General features: G+C 42.6%; 1 protein-coding gene and 1 long non-coding RNA gene across 4 annotated transcripts in view; one reads left to right on the forward strand and one right to left on the reverse strand.

Annotated features, from left to right (window-relative positions):
- Positions 1-20,103, reverse strand: part of LOC129470222 (leucine-rich repeat-containing protein 37A2-like) — a 53,445-nt gene that overhangs the window by 5,033 nt on the left and 28,309 nt on the right. For all 3 annotated transcript variants that reach the window (XM_063629275.1, XM_055257813.2, XM_063629276.1), the window contains 7 exons: positions 20,015-20,086; positions 19,385-19,459; positions 15,334-15,452; positions 11,868-13,396; positions 11,206-11,310; positions 1,770-1,819; positions 18-66 (listed from right to left, as the gene is read on the reverse strand). In XM_063629275.1, the coding sequence (XP_063485345.1) occupies positions 18-66; positions 1,770-1,819; positions 11,206-11,310; positions 11,868-13,396; positions 15,334-15,452; positions 19,385-19,459; positions 20,015-20,086 (1,999 nt within the window). The remainder of the gene's footprint in view (positions 1-17; positions 67-1,769; positions 1,820-11,205; positions 11,311-11,867; positions 13,397-15,333; positions 15,453-19,384; positions 19,460-20,014; positions 20,087-20,103) is intronic.
- On the forward strand, positions 7-12,396 carry LOC129470231 (uncharacterized). Its single transcript, XR_010118228.1, has 4 exons — positions 7-90; positions 10,807-10,897; positions 11,002-11,364; positions 11,927-12,396. It is a non-coding gene; the product is annotated as an uncharacterized lncRNA (long non-coding RNA).

The following is a 20,103-nucleotide window of genomic DNA, read 5'->3' on the forward strand; positions in this document are numbered from 1 at the left end:
TGAAACCTCCAATGTACCTGACTCTCCCTTTGCGAAGAGTATCTCCTCCGTGGCAGAAATCTGTCCCTGGGGAGACACATGCACAAGACAGTGAGTGGTGCAGCCGTTTCCCACGTATCTCACAATGTACTTCTCTGGTCTTATTAGGAATAAATGAGTATCTCAGTCCATAATCACAGTGAGAAGAACCACCACAGACCACATACCTGGGGTCTTGAAAATAATTCCATGCATGTGGGCCTTTCAGAAGCTCTCCATGTCTGTCCAGAAGGGCCCCACAATATACTGGGGGGACTTTGTATGTGGCTCAGCACGGAGCAGGGGCAGGATGTTCAGTCCCACTCACCCCCTTGGCCAAGTGCCCTTGTGCAGTGAACAAACTGCACAACCATGCTGGGCAGAAGCATTTTATATCAGTCCCCTTCGGACTTAGTCTCACAGGCATCATTTGATGGGGGGTGGGAGATGAAGTGGTTCTTCCTTTTCTAGATACTTTATTCTATAAGTTGGATCACCTCAAGCAAATGCCTGAGTGCAGCTAGCCAAGTTCTCTATCTCACAGTCTTCATACGGCTGGCTGTCGCTGATGAGTGAGTGAGCTGTGAAATCAGCTTAAAGCACAACATGTTCTTTTTGAATGTGAATAAAATAGGAAAAGGCAGAGTGCATTGTGTGACCATGGGGCAAGACACTCTCCCTTTCTCTTTCTCAGTTTTCCTGTCATAAAAGGACAAACTACTGTCTAAGCTCTCCATAGTTAAAATTCTTTTCTTTTTTTTATTTGAGACAGTTTTGCTCTTGTTCCCCAGGCTGGAGTGCAATGGTGCTATCTTGGCTCCCTGCAACCTGCGCCTCCTGGGTTCAAGCAGTTCTCCTGCCTCAGCCTCCCAAGTAGCTGGGATTACAGGCCTGCGCCACCATGCCCAGCTAATTTAGTATTTTTAGTAGAGATGGGGTTTCACCATGTTGGTCAGGCTGGTCACGAGCTCCTAACCTCAAGTGATCCCAAAGTGCTGTGATTACAGGCGTGAGCCATCCTGCCTGGCCTTTCTGGTTAAAATTCTGTGAGGTTTGCATAAAAGGAATAGAGTGGGGGCCCAAAAACCAGTAAGATGAGAAAATAGTGTTTCCTCAGTTCTAGGATCCAGGGGAAAAAAAAGAAATAAATAAAAAAGAGAAAGTACTGTTTCCTGCCACTTAAGAGGAAGGACTCACATATCCTACCTTCCATCAGCCTTGAAGGAGACGAGTGCCCTCTCTCTCACACCCGGTGGCCTTCCCTTCCCCTTTCCCAGAGCCTCCAAGAAGGCCCCTGGCCTGGCCTGATGCCCACCATCAGCAGCAACAGGGACCAAAACCTTTCTCCTTCCTATCCCTCCCCACCTCCTGAAAGGGCTGGGGACAGGAGGTGTGTCCTTGTTAGTTCCATCCAGCTCAGCTTTGGCTGGGGAGCTAATTTCACTGGAGCCAGGCTAAGCACTAGGGTAAGTAAGTATTTGTCCTGTCTTGGGTAGTTCCCTCACTGAAAAATGAGGGTAGAGTTCTAAGCCCTCCTGTAATTCTAAAATTCTAATTAAAACGTTGCGAGACTAGTGGTGGTGCATGCCTGTAACCCCAGCTACTCGGGAGGCTGAGGCAGGAGAATCGCTTGAACCTGGGAAGTGGAGGTTGCCGTGAGCCGGGATCGTGTCATTGCACTCCAGCCTGGCAACAAGAGGGAAACTTCGTCTCAAAAGAAAAGAAAAAAAAATCACCAGACTAATATTTACCTTGAGAATCCTTCTTCATCTTCTTGTGGTGGCCTTCGGTGACAATAAATCTGTTTTAGAAGAAAACACAATTAAGATTATCTATGACAACAACCACCATCTCCAAATCTGTATTGATTCCTTTTATTCATTACAAGTCTCATCTACCTGATGAGGTAACTTTTTTGAAGACAGGAATTGTATGCTGTGTAACACTGCTTTGATTCTTCCATAGTTCAGTCATCCTTGCTATCTTGCGGGGGATTGGTTCTAGGATACCGCCCCCACACCATACCAGAATCTGTGGATGCTCAATCCCTTACATATAATGCTATAGTATTTGCTTATAACCAACACACATCCCCCCTATACTTTATTTACTTAGCGACAGGATTGCCCTCTGTTACTCAGGCTGGAGTGCGGTGTCACGATCACAGCTCACTGTAGCCTCAACCTCCTGGGCTCCAGTGATCTACCCACCTCAGCCTCTTGAGTAGCTGGGACTACAGGTGCATACCACCACACCTGGCTTTTTTTTTTTTTTAATTTTTAATAAAGACAAGCTCTCACTATGCTGTCCAGGTTGGCCTCCCAATGTGTTGGGATTACAAGCGTGAGCCACCATGCCTGGCCCCATGTAATTTAAGTCATCACTAATAAAATGTACACATATTGTACAGTGGTGACAGTTGTTATATTGTACTTTCTATTTGTATTTTTATTGGTTTTTTTTCTTCAAATATTCAGCCTGATCTAGTTGAATCTGAAGATGTGGACCTGCTGATGAAGAGGGCTGACTGTATCTAACTTAGGGTCTTGCATGCAGCTGACACTTAATACATTTTATTGACTGTTTTAGATAACATTCAACAGATAATTCCTAATAAAAACTCTTAAAAGTAGGAGAGGGGTGGAGCCAAGATGGCCGAATAGGAACGGCTCCGGTCTACAGCTCCCAGCCTGAACGACACAGAAGACGGGTGATTTCTGCATTTCTGTTTGAGGTACCGGTTTCATCTCACTAGGGAGTGCCAAACAGTGGGTGCAGGACAGTCGGTGAAGCGCACTGTGCGCGAGCCGAAGCAGGGCGAGGCATTGCCTCACTCGGGAAGAGCAAGGGGTCAGGGAGTTCCCTTTCCTAGTCAAAGAAAGGGGTAACAGATGGCACCTGGAATATCGGGTCAGTCCCACCCTAACACTGCGCTTTTCCAATGGGCCTGGAAAATGGCACACTAGGAGATTGTGTCCTGCACCTGGCTCGGAGGGTCCTATGACCACAGAGTCTCGCTGATTGCTAGCACAGCAGTCTGAGATCAAGCTGCAAGGTGGCAGCGAGGCTGGGGGAGGGGCGCCCACCATTGCCCAGGCTTGCTTAGGTAAACAAAGCAGCCAGGAAGCTCGAACTGGGTGGAGCCCACCACAGCTCAAGGAGGCCTGCCTGCCTCTGTAGGCTCCACCTCTGGGGGCAGGGCACAGACAAACAAAAAGTCAGCAGGAACCTCCACAGACTTAAATGTCCCTGTCTGACTGACAGCTTTGAAGAGAGTAGTGGTTCTCCCAGCACGCAGCTGGAGACCTGAGAACGGACAGACTGCCTCCTAAAGTGGGTCCCTCACCCCTGAGCAGCCTAACTGGGAGGCACCCCCCCAGTAGGGACAGACTGACACCTCACTCGGCCGGGTACTCCTCGGAGACAAAACTTCCAGAGGAACTATCAGACAGCTGAATTTGTGGTCTCACAAAAATCCGCTGTTCTGCAGCCACCGCTGCTGACACCCAGCCAAACAGGGTCTGGAGTGGACCTCTAGTAAACTCCAACAGACCTGCAGCTGAGGCTCCTGTCTGGTAGAAGGAAAACTAACAAACAGAAAGGACATCCACACCAAAAACCCATCTGTACATCACCAGCATCAAAGACCAAAAGTAGATAAAACCACAAAGATGGGGAAAAAACAGAGCAGAAAAACTGGAAACTCTAAAAAGCAGAGCACCTCTCCTCCTCCAAAGGAATGCAGTTCCTCACCAGCAACGGAACAAAGCTGGATGGAGGATGACTTTGACGAGTTGAGAGAAGAAGGCTTCAGACGATCAAACTACTCTGAGCTACGAGAGGAAATTCAAAACAATAGCAAAGAAGTTAAAAACTTTGAAAACAAATTAGAAGAATGGATAACTAGAATAACCAATGGAGAGAAGGGCTTAAAGGAGCTGATGGAGCTGAAAGCCAAGTTTCGAGAACTACGCGAAGATTGCAGAAGCCTCAGTAGCAGATGCGATCAACTGGAAGAAAGGGTATCGCTGATGGAAGATGAAATGAATGAAATGAAGCGAGAAGGGAAGTTTAGAGAAAAAAGAATAAAAAGAAATGAACAAAGCCTCCAAGAAATTTGGGACTATGTGAAAAGACCAAACCTATGTCTGATTGGTGTACCTGAAAATGACGGGGAGAATGGAACCAAGTTGGAAAACACTCTGCAAGATATTATCCAGGAGAACTTCCCCAATCTAGCAAGGCAGGCCAACATTCAGATTCAGGAAATACAGAGAACGCCACAAAGATACTCCTCGAGAAGAGCAACTCCAAGACACATAATTGTCAGATTCACCAAAGTTGAAATGAAGGAAAAAATGTTAAGGGCAGCCAGAGAGAAAGGTCGGGTTACCCACAAAGGGAAGCCCATCAGACTAACAGCTGATCTCTAGGCAGAAACTCTACAAGCCAGAAGAGAGTGGGGGCTGATATTCAACATTCTTAAAGAAAAGAATTTTCAACCCAGAATTTCATATCCAGCCAAACTAAGCTTCATAAGTGAAGGAGAAATAAAATACTTTACAAACAAGCAAACGCTGAGTGATTTTGTCACCACCAGGCCTGCCCTAAAAGAGCTCCTGAAGGAAGCACTAAACATTGAAAGGAACAACTGGTACCAGCCACTGCAAAAACATGCCAAATTGTAAAGACCATCGAGGCTAGGAAGAAACTGCATCAACTATCGAGGAAAATAACCAACTAACATCATAATGACAGGATCAGATTCACACATAACAATATTAACGTTAAATGTAAATGGGCTAAATGCTCCAATTAAAAGACACAGACTGGCAAACTGGATAAGGAGTCAGGACCCATCAGTGTGCTGTATTCAGGAAACCCATCTCATGTGCAGAGACACGCATAGACTCAAAATAAAGGGATGGAGGAAGATCTATCAAGCAAATGGAAAACAAAAAAAGGCAGGGGTTGCAATCCTAGTCTCTGATAAAATAGACTTTAAACCAACAAAGATCAAAAGAGACAAAGAAGGCCATTACATAATGGTAAAGGGATCAATTCAACAAGAAAAGCTAACTATCCTAAATAGATATGCACCCAACACAGGAGCACCCAGATTCATAAAGCAAGTCCTGAGTGACCTACAAAGGGACTTAAACTCCCACACAATAATAATGGGAGATTTTAACACCCCACTGTCAACATTAGACAGATCAACGAGACAGAAAGTTAACAAGGATATCCAGGAATTGAACTCAGCTCTGCACAAAGTGGACCTAATAGACATCTGCAGAACTCTCCACCCCAAATCAACAGAATATACATTTTTTTCAGCACCACATCACACCTATTCCAAAATTGACCACATAGTTGGAAGTAAAGCTCTCCTCAGCAAATGTAAAAGAACAGAAATTATAACAAACTGTCTTTCATACCACAGTGCAATCAAACTAGAACTCAGGATTAAGAAACTCACCCAAAACCACTCAACTACGTGGAAACTGAACAACCTGCTCCTGAATGACTGTTGGGTACATAATGAAATGAAGGCAGAAATAAAGATGTTCTTTGAAACCAACGAGAACAAAGACACAACATACCAGAATCTCTGGGACACGTTCAAAGCAGTGTGTAGAGGGAAATTTATAGCACTAAATGCCCACAAGAGAAAGCAGGAAAGATCCAAAATTGACACCCTAACATCACAATTAAAAGAACTAGAAAAGCAAGAGCAAACACATTCAAAAGCTAGCAGAAGGCTAGAAATAACTAAAATCAGAGCAGAACTGAAGGAAATAGAGACACAAAAAACCCTTCAAAAAATTAATGAATCCAGGAGCTGTTTTTTTGAAAAGATCAACAAAATTGATAGACCGCTAGCAAGACTAATAAAGAAGAAAAGAGAGAAGAATAAAATAGATGCAATAAAAAATGAAAAAGGGGATATCACCACCGATCCCACAGAAATACAATCTACCATCAGATAATACTACAAACACCTCTATGCAAATAAACTAGAAAATCTAGAAGAAATGGATAAATTCCTCGACAAATACACCCTCCCAAGACCAAACCAGGAAGAAGTTGAATCTCTGAACAGACCAATAACAGGTTCTGAAATTGTGGCAATAATCAATAGCTTTCCAATCAAAAAGAGTCCAGGACCTGATGGATTCACAGCCGAATTCTACCAGAGGTACAAAGAGGAACTGGTACCATTCCTTCTGAAACTATTCCAATTGATAGAAAAAGAGGGAATCCTCCCTAACACATTTTATGAAGCCAGCATCATCCTGATACCAAAGCCTGGCAGAGACATAACCAAAAAAGAGAATTTCAGACCAATATCCTTGATGAACATTGATGCAAAAATCCTCAATAAAATACTGGCAAACCGAATCCAGCAGCACATCAAAAAGCTTATCCACCATAATCAAGTGGGCTTCATCCCTGGGATGCAAGGCTGGTTCAACATATGCAAATCAATAAATGTAATCCAGCATATCAACAGAACCAAAGACAAAAACCACATGATTATCTCAATAGATGCAGAAAGGGCCTTTGACAAAATTCAACAACCCTTCATGCTAAAAACTCTCAATAAATTAGGTATTGATGGGACGTATCTCAAAATAATAAGAGCTATCTATGACAAACCCACAGCCAATATCATACTGAATGGGCAAAAACTGGAAGCATTCCCTCTGAAAACTGGCACAAGACAGGGATGCCCTCTCTCACCACTCCTATTCAACATAGTGCTGGAAGTTCTGGCCAGAGCAATCAGGCAGGAGAAGGAAATAAAGGGTATTCAATTAGGAAAAGAGGAAGTCAAATTGTCCCTGTTTGCAGATGACGTGATTGTATATCTAGAAAACCCCATTGTCTCAGCCCAAAATCTCCTTAAGCTGATTAGCAACTTCAGCAAAGTCTCAGGATACAAAATCAATGTACAAAAATCACAAGCATTCTTGTACACCAATCACAGACAAAGAGAGAGCCAAATCATGAGTGAACTCCCATTCACAATTGCTTCAAAGAGAATAAAATACCTAGGAATCCAACTTACAAGGGATGTGAAGGACCTCTTCAAGGAGAACTACAAACCACTGCTCAATGAAATAAAAGAGGATACAAACAAATGGAAGAACATTCCATGCTCATGGGTTGGAAGAATCAATATCGTGAAAATGGCCATACTGCCCAAGGTAATTTATAGATTCAACGCCATCCCCATCAAGCTACCAATGACTTTCTTCACAGAATTGGAAAAAACTACTTTAAAGTTCATATGGAACCAAAAAAGAGCCCGCATCACCAAGTCAATCCTAAACCAAAAGAACAAAGCTGGAGGCATCACACCACCTGACTTCAAACTATACTACAAGGCTACAGTAACCAAAACAGCATGGTACTGGTACCAAAACAGAGACATAGATCAATGGAACAGAACAGAGCCCTCAGAAATGATGCCGCATATCTACAACTATCCGATCTTTGACAAACCTGACAAAAACAAGAAATGGGGAGAGGATTCCCTATTTAATAAATGGTGCTAGGAAAACTGGCTAGCCATATGTAGAAAGCTGAAACTGGATCCCTTTGTTACACCTTATACAAAAATTAATTCAAGATGGATTAAAGACTTAAATGTTAGACCTAAAACCATTAAAATCCTACAAGAAAACCTAGGCAATACCATTCAGGACATAGGCATGGGCAAGGACTTCATGTCTAAAACACCAAAAGCAATGGCAACAAAAGCCAAAATTGACAAATGGGATCTAATTAAACTAAAGAGCTTCTGCACAGCAAAAGAAACTACCATCAGCGTGAACAGGCAACCTACAGAATGGGAGAAAATTTTTGCAACCTACTCATCTGACAAAGGGCTAATATCCAGAATCTACAATGAACTCAAACAAATTTACAAGAAAAAAACAAACAACCCCATCAAAAAGTGGGCAAAGGACATGAACAGATACTTCTCAAAAGAAGACATTTATGCAGCCAAAAAACACATGAAGAAATGCTCATCATCACTGGCCATCAGAGAAATGCAAATCAAAACCACAGTGAGATACCATCTCACACCAGTTAGAATGGCCATCATTAAAAAATCAGGAAACAACAGGTGCTGGAGAGGATGTGGAGAAATAGGAACACTTTTACACTGTTGGTGGGACTGTAAACTAGTTCAACCATTGTGGAAGTCAGTGTGGCGATTCCTCAGGGATCTAGAACTAGAAATACCATTTGACCCAGCCATCCCATTACTGGGTATATACCCAAAGGACTATAAATCATGCTGCTATAAAGACACATGCACACGTATGTTTATTGCAGCACTATTCACAATAGCAAAGAGTTGGAACCAACCCAAATGTCCAACAACGATAGACTGGATTAAGAAAATGTGGCACATATACACCATGGAATACTATGCAGCCATAAAAAATGATGAGTTCGTGTCCTTTGTAGGGACATGGATGAAATTGGAAAACATCATTCTCAGTAAACTATCGCAAGGACAAAAAACCAAACACCGCATGTTCTCACTCATAGGTGGGAATTGAACAATGAGAACTCATGGACACAGGAAGGGGAACATCACACTCCGGGGACTGTTGTGGGGTTGGGGGAGGGGGGAGGGACAGCATTAGGAGATATACCTAATGCTAAATGACGAGTTAATGGGTGCAGGAAATCAACATGGCACATGAATACATATGTAACAAACCTGCACATTGTGCACATGTACCCTAAAACCTAAAGTATAATAATAAAAAAAAAAAAAGAAAAAAAAAAAGTAGGAGAAAAAGGAAACCTGAGTCCCTCCTCTGAAGTGGCAGGAAAACCAGCCTGGGCAACATAGCAAGGCCTTGTCTCTACAAACAAATTTTTTAAATTAGCTGCCTGCCTGTAGTCCCAGCCACTCAGGAAGCTGAGGCAGGAGGATCCCTGAAGCCCAGGAGTTTGATGTTACAGTGAGCTAGATCACACCATTGCTCTCCAGCCTGGGTGACAACAAGGCCCTGAGAAGGAAAAAAATAAGGAAAGGAAAAAGGAAAGGGGAAAGGAAGGAAAGAATAGAGGTATTGGAAAGGAAGAGACAAAACTATCATTATTTGCATATTAAATGATAAATGTTAGCCAAAGAAGCCTAAGAGAATCAACTAAGATTTTACTGGAAGTAATGAGAATTCAATACAGCGGCTATCTACAAAATCAAGAAATCAGCACACAAACCTCAAATACTTTTCCCATGTACCACCAATAACTAATTAGAAAATGCAAGAAAGATCCCATTTACAATGGCAATAGAAATGTATGAAGTATTTAGGAACAAAAATACAAAGATCTTTTAACTAACAAGAGATGTACAAGATCTATATATGGAAACACTAAAGCTCTTCTGAAAGACATTACAGGAAGTGAATACATGACATGAGATAGCACGTTCCTAGAATGTCGTACAGATGTCAATTCTCAAATTAATCTAAAATTTAACGTAATCCTATTCAAATCCCAAGACAGTTTTTGGTGGTGGCTGTTTTTGAGACAGGGCCCCGCTCTGTTGCCCAGGCTAGAGTGCAGTAGTATGACCACAGCTCACTGCATCCTCGACCTCCCAGGCTCAAGCAGTCCTCCCACTTCAGCCTCTGAAGTCTCTCATATGATGTCCAAGAAATGGTGACAAATCTCACAAAGGGACTAGGCTCAGCAGGGCTGGAATATTCAGGGAAGGTGTCAAGAAGAAAGATAAACTTGAGTTGGCTTTTGAGAGATTCATAGGACTCCCACAGGCAGAGTGAAATAAGGGCATTTTATGGACAAACACAGACAAAAGCAGAAATGCGGGTGGTGTGACTGGGGTATGGTGAGGGGCTGCTGTGGCTGGAATGGAGGGCTGCCACAATAATGGAAATGGTAAATGAGGCAAATAGGGTTGGACTGGTAGCATAGCGTCAAGGTTGCCAGCTTATTAAATCACTCTTCCCATATGCTAGCACTGGCCTGTTGGGAAAAGTAATACATCATGTAATCGAACAAAAGACAAACGGAGGCAAGCTCCAGGAATGGGCACTGTAAACAGGACTTGCCCCAGAGTAGCTAGATGTAGGCTTTAGATAAGTTGATGCAGCTGGGTGCAGTGGCTCATGCCTGTAATCCCAGCACTTTGGGAGGCCGAGGCGGGTGGATCACCAGGTCAGGAGATCGAGACCATCCTGGCTAACATGGTGAAACCCCGTCTCTACTAAAAAAAACACAAAAAATTAGCTGGGCGTGGTGGCGGGCGCCTGTAGTCCCAGCTACTCGGGAGGCTGAGGCAGGAACCCGGGAGGTGGAACTTGCAGTCAGCCAAGATCAGGCCACTGCACTCCAGCCTGGGCGACAGAGCCAGACTCTGTCTCAAAAAATAAATAAATAAATAAATAAATAAATAAATAAATAAATAAAAATAAAAATAAAAACAAAAAATAAAAGATAAGTTGATGCAGGTTGAGCATCTCTAATCTGAGGGGGAATGTCTCACATGGGGTCCAAGAAAATGGTGACACATCTCACAGAGGGCCTGGGCTCAGGAGGGCTGGAGTATGAGACGTTCCCCCTCGCCTGTGAACTTCAAAATGTGGCCAACAATTTTTTAAAAGATGGCTACTCTGTAGTGCTTTAAATGGACCAATTTAGACAATGCCTTACACACTGGAGGACGATACTGTGTAAATCTAATACGTCTACAAGACAATACTTCTCTCTTTTGGCTCTCTCCTTCCTCTCCAGGGTGATGACAACTCCGTGAGGGTGGAGATTATACCCCTCTCATCATTTCAGCAACAAGGAAATAAATTGGTGGCAGAGTAAGGGTGATTTGGTGAGTACATCCAATTGTTGACATAGTTTTGGGTGGGAGAAATTTTGCCATTATATCGACTTCTTAAAATAGTCCAGTGGGATTAACTTGGTTTCAATTCACAGAGATCTGGAAGCGAGGATCCTTTAAAAATCCTGAAATACACACTGCAGTCAAAGAGCAAAGCACACACCTCAGCCTGAAATGACTGAAGAAGTATGTCAAGTAGCAGCAGGTGGGAAAGTGGCTTTGGTTTTCAGTTTGTGAGCTCTGAATCCACACAAAGACAAGACTGCATTCTGAAAACCTGAATTAATTATTGTCCTTACCACAATGAGGCAGAGAAGTATAATCAAACTCGTTACTATGATAGTCACAATTACTGCGAAGGCGAGTTTCTTCTTATAGCCATATCCTGGAACTTCCTTTGTGAGCTAAAAAAAACCAAACAGAATGAGAGCTAACTATTCAAAACCCCAATATTCCAGGTGAGTAGCTTACAGATTCTTTTTTATTTTTTTGAAAGAGGGTCTCACTCTGTCACCCAGGCTGGAGTACAGTGGTTCAATCACCGTTCACTAGACTCGACCTCCCTGGGCTCAGGTGATCCTCCCACCTCAGCCTCCCAAGTAGCTGGGACTACAGACACGTGTCATCAATCCAGCTAATTTTTGTATTTTTAGTAGAGACAGGGTTTCACTATGTTGGCCAAGCTGGTCTCAAACTCCTGACTTCAAGTAATCCACCCACCTTGGCCTCCCAAAGTGCTGGGATTACAGGAGTAAGCTACCACCCCCGGCCTATGGTTCATCTTGTGCCCTAATCTATTTCACTCTTTACATGAGCAAAGTGGGAGATCACTGTCATGGCCAAAGTTACATGGCCAAGATAAGCTATGGCCTGGGAGTCCCAGGTTCTCCTGTGTGGGCACTTTCCTGGGATATGCTAAATGATGGGAAATCTGGGTCTCATGTTTCTGTGTGGTCCTCACCTCAAGCGACTTCTGTTCTTTGTGTTCACTCTGGGCTTCCGTGCTCTCAATATAAGTAGCGGTCTTCCATTGGTCTGTATCCCATTCTACCTTGGATGCCTTTACTTCCTGCTGCTTGCTGAGAAGATTCAGCAGTTGGCCTGTCCTGAAGATGAGCCTGGCACAGGTCACTTGCACATCGGCCCCAGAGCAGTCCATCTTCAAGATCCGGATAACATGAGAAAGGAACCTTCTCACATTGTTGTCGGGGATAAGGGACTGTAGCTGCTGGGTTAGCTGAATTTCAAACTGATCACCTGGGGACGAGAGCAATGGGTCATTGAAGCTTTTGGGCTCGGGGGACAGGTCAGTGCCCGCGTTGTTGTGTTCCCCTTTTGTCTCAGTTTGTGTAACAGTTGGCCCTAAGTCGAATGCAGTCCCAGTGGAGTCTGCCTCAGGAGGGTGATTGTAGTTTGTGTTTTCAGAGATGGTGCCTTCTGGCATGTTAGTGTTTTCCATAAAAACGTTTTCTTTAAAGGCATTTCTTGCAGTTGTGTTGTTTACATTTGTGTTTTTTATAAAACGTACTGAAGGAGCAGATACTTCCAGAAAAGGGTTTTCTTGAGGACTCAGGTCTCCTAAGGATGAAAAAGCCCCTTGTGAAGGGGAATTTATGAGGCTGTTTGCTGCAGAGAACGGAGGCCTGTTTGCGAGCATCAGTCTGAGATAACTTTTCTTCCTGAACTTTGGACTCTTTTTGAACTTGGGTGTTCTGTGGGCCACGTGGGAGCGAGTTTTGGGAAGGTGGTATTTTCTTCTGGAACGTATGATTGGTTTAGAATCCTCCATATGTGTGAGTCTCGCCTTTGCACTTTCTAAAATGGAAATGGCGTGGGTTAAGTCTTTCGATCTGTCTCTCACCTGAGGCAGGGCTTTTGCAGGGCTGGAGGTAGAAGGCGCGCCCTTGGAGAAGTGTTTCAGCACAGAGACTGCTGCCTTATGCTGTTGGGTGAACGAAGGCTTGCTGTAGACGGCGTTTCCCGCTAACTTCTCAGGCCCCTGCTGTATGTGAGGCTGTTCCAGCTCCCTTGGGGCTGGACTCTCGAGCCTTTTTTCTTCGGCAGCGTTCTCCACAGATGCCTGGGCACCCTGTTCCCTCCTGATGCTCTGCCTTCCCACCTCTTTGAAGTGCCTTTTCTGGATGCTGCTTGGGCCCATGAGGACTCTGTTAACCCTCTGCAGGTTTTTACCTACACTTTGAATTTTTGCCAGGCTGTTTCCTGTGGTTGGCAGTTTAATGAACGGTAATAACATTGATTTCACATCTAGGTTTGCCGCTGAAAAATACTGCAAGATGTAACTTAGGGCACTGATAACATCACTCTCGTCATTGGTGTCTCGCTGCTCACTCCCAAAGCCTGACAAGTTGATGCCACTGCTGTCTGAGGGCGCCTCCGGCTCAACAGTCAGCTCAGTGCTTGTGTGATTCTTCCGGGCTTGTAACACCTTCATGAACGCTCCTTCTGGATTTCCTATAGATGCTTCTTCAGCTGTCAAAAAAGAAGAGACTGCTTTGATCATGAAAGATGATGGGACGGGATGCATCAGTCCATAGCTGTACACCCCAGTCACATAGAGTAGGAGTCAGCAAACATTTGAGTGCCATTCAGAGAGGAGAAACACACACCCAATCCTAAACCTATGAAATGGCAACAACAAAAGGAGAAAATACATCTTTTGAAAACATGGCCACCTACTTGGAACATTCCATAGTGTGACATAGAGTAACTCTGCTTAGGATTATTTCGTTGATCCCCAGGGGCCAACTGCCCAGTGGTCAGTCAAAGCCCAAGGTGGAAGACAAGTGCTTCCCTGATGAGCTGATGAGCTGGCCTCTCTGGAGACTGCTCCGTACCCTGTGCTGTCCTGCCTCAGATGCAGAGAGAGCACAAGGCTCCCGCTCTCCTCGTCCTCGGTGCGCCTGCGTTCTTGCTACCATCACAGCTGAATGCAATGAAAGGCGGTCCTCTGAGAGGAGCAGGGTGGAGATGCTAAAGTGGAGGCCCCCTCCCATTGCTGATAGATCCTCATCTGTCACGCGCTCCACCCACCCACCCCATTCTCTGCTCCCACATATCGTAGCCCCATCACAGAAGATGCGACATGGAAAAAAGCACTGTGTCCACCCTAGTTCTTAAATTTGGGCAGGGATTTGTGGTGTAGGTTAAGAGGTTTTTAAATTTGCCAGATTGGATGCCTATGTTGTTAAATACACAATGAATCTGTGGTATGATAGCAGTTTCTGGATAAACATTACTTGAGGTCCTAAAATGCAGAAGGGAAAAAGCAAGTTTTGTCAGATGCCTACTTTGCTTTCATTTCATCTCTAATATTTTGGATGGGGAATCATCCAAAGCTTCTGACTGCATGAAGGTCAAGTGTGCCAGTGTGCAGCTGGGTTTCTTTTCCAGAATTAAAAGTATTTTGGGTGGTGGTGAGGGTCAGCAGAAGAAGTAAAGATTGTGAGAAACGGGAAACATGGGCTTGGGGAGAACCCAGAACTGGGGCCAGAAGACCTGGCACTAGGCTACAGCACTTAGCACCTCTGATCTTGTTTTCCTCATCTGTAAAAGGAGGTTAACAAAGCTTTTCTGCCCACTTCTTGGGGAAAAGGGAATAATATAATTGGTAAAAAAAAAAAAAAAAAAAAAGTTTTGAAAAATAAGCAACACTGACTTTATGTAACCATGCATTATTAATTATCCTCCCCATATCACTGGTAGATACCTGTATTCAAGCTATCTGGACATGAAAGCAGTCACATTTTAGAAGTCATGAAGTTGGTGCTAATAAATCTAATCTAAGAAACACTCTTGAAAGCCCTTGAGCGTTTGTTCTGTGAACAGAAAGGTTTGAGATTCGGAGCAAGTTCAGAGTTGGATGGTCTAAGAATGGAAAAGCCCTCCATTCCATTAGAAGAGCCAGGTAGCAATTTCTGGTTATGGAACCAGAAGCTCTCAGGCTTCAAATAAAACAGTATCACTTGTACTCCTATAAAACTGTAAAAACAGAAAAACCAAAACCGTATCTACATCTGTCCTATAAGGCAGAGAGTACTTGAGACCTCAGGGATTTAAAACCAGCTTACAAACTACATTGCACTATATGAAGAAATTATCACTGGGCAAAGCATCAAGCAGAGAGCACAGTACACAGTGTGTGGATGTTAATGGTATTCCCTAGCCTTCCCATTCCTTTGTCTTGGTCCTTTGTGCATATGGAACAGTTCTATTATTAAATTTTGTAATAATAACTGAGAACCTGACTCTCAGCAAGGGAGTAGTTCAGAAATTGAGGGAGTTTAACTCTGAATGAGTAAATAAAAATAAAGCAATTATGTCATTAGCTTAAAATTTTATCATCATTAAAAATAAAAAGTTTAAAAACAAATAATGTAACAATTTATCACCGCGCAATTTGGACTCACGACAATGTATGGTGTTTGTCAGACATGCACTGTTGCAATGCAGCTTGACTGTCTTGCAGACAGCCTCAATGCTGTTTTTAAATTGGCAGAGGCAGCAGGCCATATGGCTAGGTAAGATCCTATAGATGAAAACAGAGAGCAATAAATTAGTGGTAAAGCGGTTACTTGAGTAGGTAAAGGAGGCAGCCAACGCTACCAAAGGGGTGGGAAAAGGGTGCCATTGAAGCCTATGGACTGGACAGTTGGGTAGGAACCAGAAGGCCAACAGGAAGGAGGGCAAAGTTGCCCAACTGAAGGGTAAACATGGCAGTGAGTATGGTATGCCTAGAATAAAGGTGGTTGGGATTAGAATTGGGTGACAGTGATTAGTAGTTTAATTCAGAAGTATCTCTTCCCAACTCAAAAGTCTCACTTTGGGCTGAAAGTACAGAAGAAGAAGGTAGACTTTTAAGAAGTCTGAATAAGCCCCCAACTTCTAGAGTCCCTTTCTCAATTCCTGTTGGGAGTGGGAAATATTATAAATTACTCTGGGCATTAAAAATAGCTTAGTTTAACCTGGATTCCAGGGTTAAAAAATAACAAAGATTGCATTGGTCAAATCTGGACAATTTGAGCATTCAAAAGAATAACAACAATAAGTTACAACATATTTAATATAAAGAAGAATCCATGAAGAGTGATATTCAAAAAGAAAGAGGGGGAGTTCTTCTTCAATGAAATAATGCCAGCTAGTAAATGTAGAAGGAATGACACAATTTTAAAAAGTGTCACTTTGCAACCATCAGTGTAATACAAATTCATTCAGACAAGGATTATCATTGATGCACATTTGGGTGAAAAGACATTTGAGAACAGGATCTTCACTGAACTCAAAGTAACAACCCACAGATTATTTATTAATTACCAAGGGGAAAATTGTTATTTTTTATTTTTATTTTTATTTTGTCACCCAGGCTGAAATACAGTGGCAAAATTATACCTCATTGCAGCCTCAACCCCCCTGGGCTCAAGGGATCCTCCAAATTCAGCCCCCTGAGTAGCTGGGAGTATAGGCTTGCACCACCATGCCCAGTTAATTTTTTTTTTTTTTTGTACTTTTGTATTTTCAGTAGTGACAGGGTTTCCCCATGTTGCTCAGGCTGGTGTAGAACTCCTGGGCTCAAGCAATCCTCCCACCTCGGCCTTCCAAAGTGCTGGGATTACAAGTGGGAGCCACTGCACCCAGCAAAATAATTACAATGGAGAGATCTGGAAGATCACCTTAGTCAAATGATCAAACTTAGTATTACAGGCCACCTGCAGTTACGAGGCAGGAAGGATACATCACCTATGCAGTATTTTTCCCAAAAATGCTTAACTTGAATTTCATCATGAGGAAACAGACAAATCCAGACTGTGGGACAATTTACAAGACAACTATCTTTGACTCTTAAAAAATGCCAATGTCATGAAAGATCAAAGAAAGTAGAAGCATGTTTTAGATTAAAGGAAATGAAGACATGACATGCAGTGCCTGATGTTTGATTGGATTCTGTACTATTCTTTCATCTTTCTGGCTTGTTTGGATTTTTTTCAACATGTAAATTTGGGCAAAAGAGGTAACCAAGACAATTGATTAATTTATTGTTGTGGCTTATTGGGGGCACTTTCAGAGAGATAAAAACAATCCCTGTAACTGAAGTAAAAGGTTAATCTTAGGCAGTATAGCATGGTCATTAAGGATACAGATTCCACAGCCAGACTGTGCTTAAATCTCAGCTCCGCTAATAATGTGAATTTGGGCAAATTGCTTAATCTCTGTTCCTTGGCCTTGTCATTATAATAGTACCTACCTCTAATGAATTTTGAGGATCAAATGAATCAGTACCTGAAAAATGCCTGGTGCACAGTGAGTGCTCAATAAGAGTTAACTATAATTATTATGTTGCAGAGGTTTTGGGGGGCCTCTTCTGAGTCCTCCAAAAGGATGGCTTTATTAGGGCCACATTAAGACTAAAACAGAAGAGGGTTTCATGGATACATGAAGTCTATGAGTTGGGGGTACAATGTATAGAGTTTTAGATTAAAACTGCATCCAATAAGTTGGCCTGACACATCTTTCGAACCTATAGAGGAATAATCACAAGTGACTAGTATTATTCCTTTGGGTCCAGTGGAAGCCTCTGATCTTCATATGGAATGGACCTGGAACCGTAACCCAGCATTTTGTTATATAGCAACCTTAACTCTGACACAAAGGTGTTTCTTTTGTTTATTTTGAGGCTGGGTCTCGCTCTGTTACACAGGCTGAGTGCAGTGGTGCAATCTTGGCTCACTGCAGCCTCTGCCTCCTGGGTTCAAGTGATCCTTCTGACTCAGGTTCCCTAGTAGCTGGGACTACAGGCGTGTGCCACCACTCCTGGCTGATATATATATATAACCTGCAAAGAAGGCCAGGCACGGTATCGCATGCCTGTAATCTCAGCACTCTGGGAGGGTGAGGCAGGAGGATCACTTGAGACCAGGAGTCTGAGACCAGCCTGGACCACGTACTGAGACCTAATTTCTACAAAAAAATAAAAAATAAAAATGAAAGATACATCATATATGCAAATTAACTCAAAATGGATCATAGACCTAAATGTATATAATATCTGGGAGAAGACATAGGAGAAAATCTTTTAGACGTTGGATTAGACAACAAATTCTTAAAGATTTCTTAGGTAAGAAACAAAAAATCACAAGCCATTTAAGAAAAAAATGCTAACTTAAAGCTGATCAAAATTAAAAACTTCTGGTCTTCAGAAAACATTTTTATTTTTTACTTTTTTTTTAGGCAGAGTCCCACTCTGTCGCCCACGTTGGAGTGCAGTGGTGCAATCTCAGCTCATTGCAACCTCCACCTCTCAAGTTCAAGCACTTCTCGTGCCTCAGCCTCCTGAGTAGCTGGGATTACAGGCATGTGCCACCACACCTGCCTAATTTGTGAATTTTTAGTAGAGATGGCGTTTCCACACAACCGGAATACTACTCAGCAATGAAAAGGAGTGAACAGTTGTCCCTCGGTGTCTGCAGGGGATTGGCTCCAGGACCCCCTGCAGATACCAAAGTCCACAGATGCTGATGTCTTTTTTATGAAATAACATGTTTGTATATAGCCTCAGGTATACTTTAAATACCTAATACAGTGTAAATGGTATGTACATAATTATACAGTATTTTAAATTTTCTACTGTTTTTATTATTGTATTGTTGTTTTATATATTTTATTTTTTCCAAATATTCTGCATCCATGGTTCGTTGAATCTACGGATGAGGAACCTGCAGATATGGAGGGCCAGCTGTAGTGATAGGTGCAACAACATGGATGGTAGCATAATCTCAAAAAAAATTCTTCTGAGTGAGGCCAGGCAAGGTGGATCTTATCTGTAATCCTAGCACTTTGGGAGGCTGAGGCGGGCGGATCACTTGAGGTCAGGAGTTCGAAACCACCCTGGCCAACATGGTGAAACCTTGTCTCTGCTAAAAATACAAAAATTAGCCAGGTGTGGTGGCATGCACCTGTAATCCCAGCTACTCGGAAGGCTGAGGCAGGAGGACCACTTGAACCTGGGAGGTGGAGGTTGCAGTGAGCCTAGGTCATGCCACTGCACTGCAGCCTGGGCGACAGAGTGAGATTCCATTTCAAAAAAAAAAAAAAATTAGGCTTTGTGAAAGGAGCCAAACACAAGAGGCTACATGCTATATGATTTCATTTATAAGACATTCTGGAAAAGGCAAAAGTATAGGAACAGAAATCAGATTAGTAGCTAACAGGGGCTGATGGTGGGAGGACGGGATTGCCTACAAAGGGACAGGAGGGGCCTTTTTGAGGCATCAGAAATGCTTTATACTGGGAATGTGGTGGTGGTTATGTAACTATACATTTGTCAGCCTCATCAAACTGTATACTTAAAAAGCATGAATGTTACTATATGAAAATTATACCTCAATGAACCTGACTTAAGAAAATAATAAAACGAACCTAAAGAACCAACTAAGTAAAAATAAATCTCAGAAAAAAATAACTTACAGTTTTTCCAGTGCAACAGTCATCATGAGAGTGTTCTTAAGTGTTGTAAGTGGGACTAGCGTTGTTCCCATGTCTCTGAAGAAGAAAGCCGAAACATTCATGATATGAACCCCAATAAAAAGTTCTGTACTTAACAATTCAATTTTGGCTTCTCTATTAAATAAGCCAGCTCAAGAGTTTATTTGCTGTGGAATTCCAGGGGACTCTTATTAAAGAAATTAAAGCTGATTTGCATCATCAAATTAATGATACTCAAGAGCAGAACTTACACCTTTTTTTTACCATTATCTTCTCACTTTCATATTGCACTCACCATCTTATTTACGCTTTTCTTCATTTTTAGAATAATGAACACCTTTTCCCCTTTGCTTTCTTGGTTAAATAATATTCCTCCATGTGTCTACATGTTCCAAATCTATATGAGTTCTTCAATGCTGTTCTCTTCCCCTGCTGGCTGTCTTGACCATTATACATCCTCTTAATTTTTTTCTTCGCCAATAACTTTTTTCAATAACCCAGTTAAAATTTGAATTATGACATTTTAGCCTAAATGTAAAATACTTAAGCTTTGATGAACAATTTAAAAAGCATAAATCATCTCATGACTCACGAGAGTACTATGGTACTTACAGATATTTTAATGCTGGCAATTGAAAGAGATACGGATCTTCAACAGTTGTCAGAGGATTGCGATTCAGAATTCTGAAAAATGCAATGGA

The sequence above is a fragment of the Symphalangus syndactylus genome, chromosome 20 (assembly GCF_028878055.3).
Source record: "Symphalangus syndactylus isolate Jambi chromosome 20, NHGRI_mSymSyn1-v2.1_pri, whole genome shotgun sequence".
Lineage (NCBI taxonomy): Eukaryota > Metazoa > Chordata > Mammalia > Primates > Hylobatidae > Symphalangus > Symphalangus syndactylus.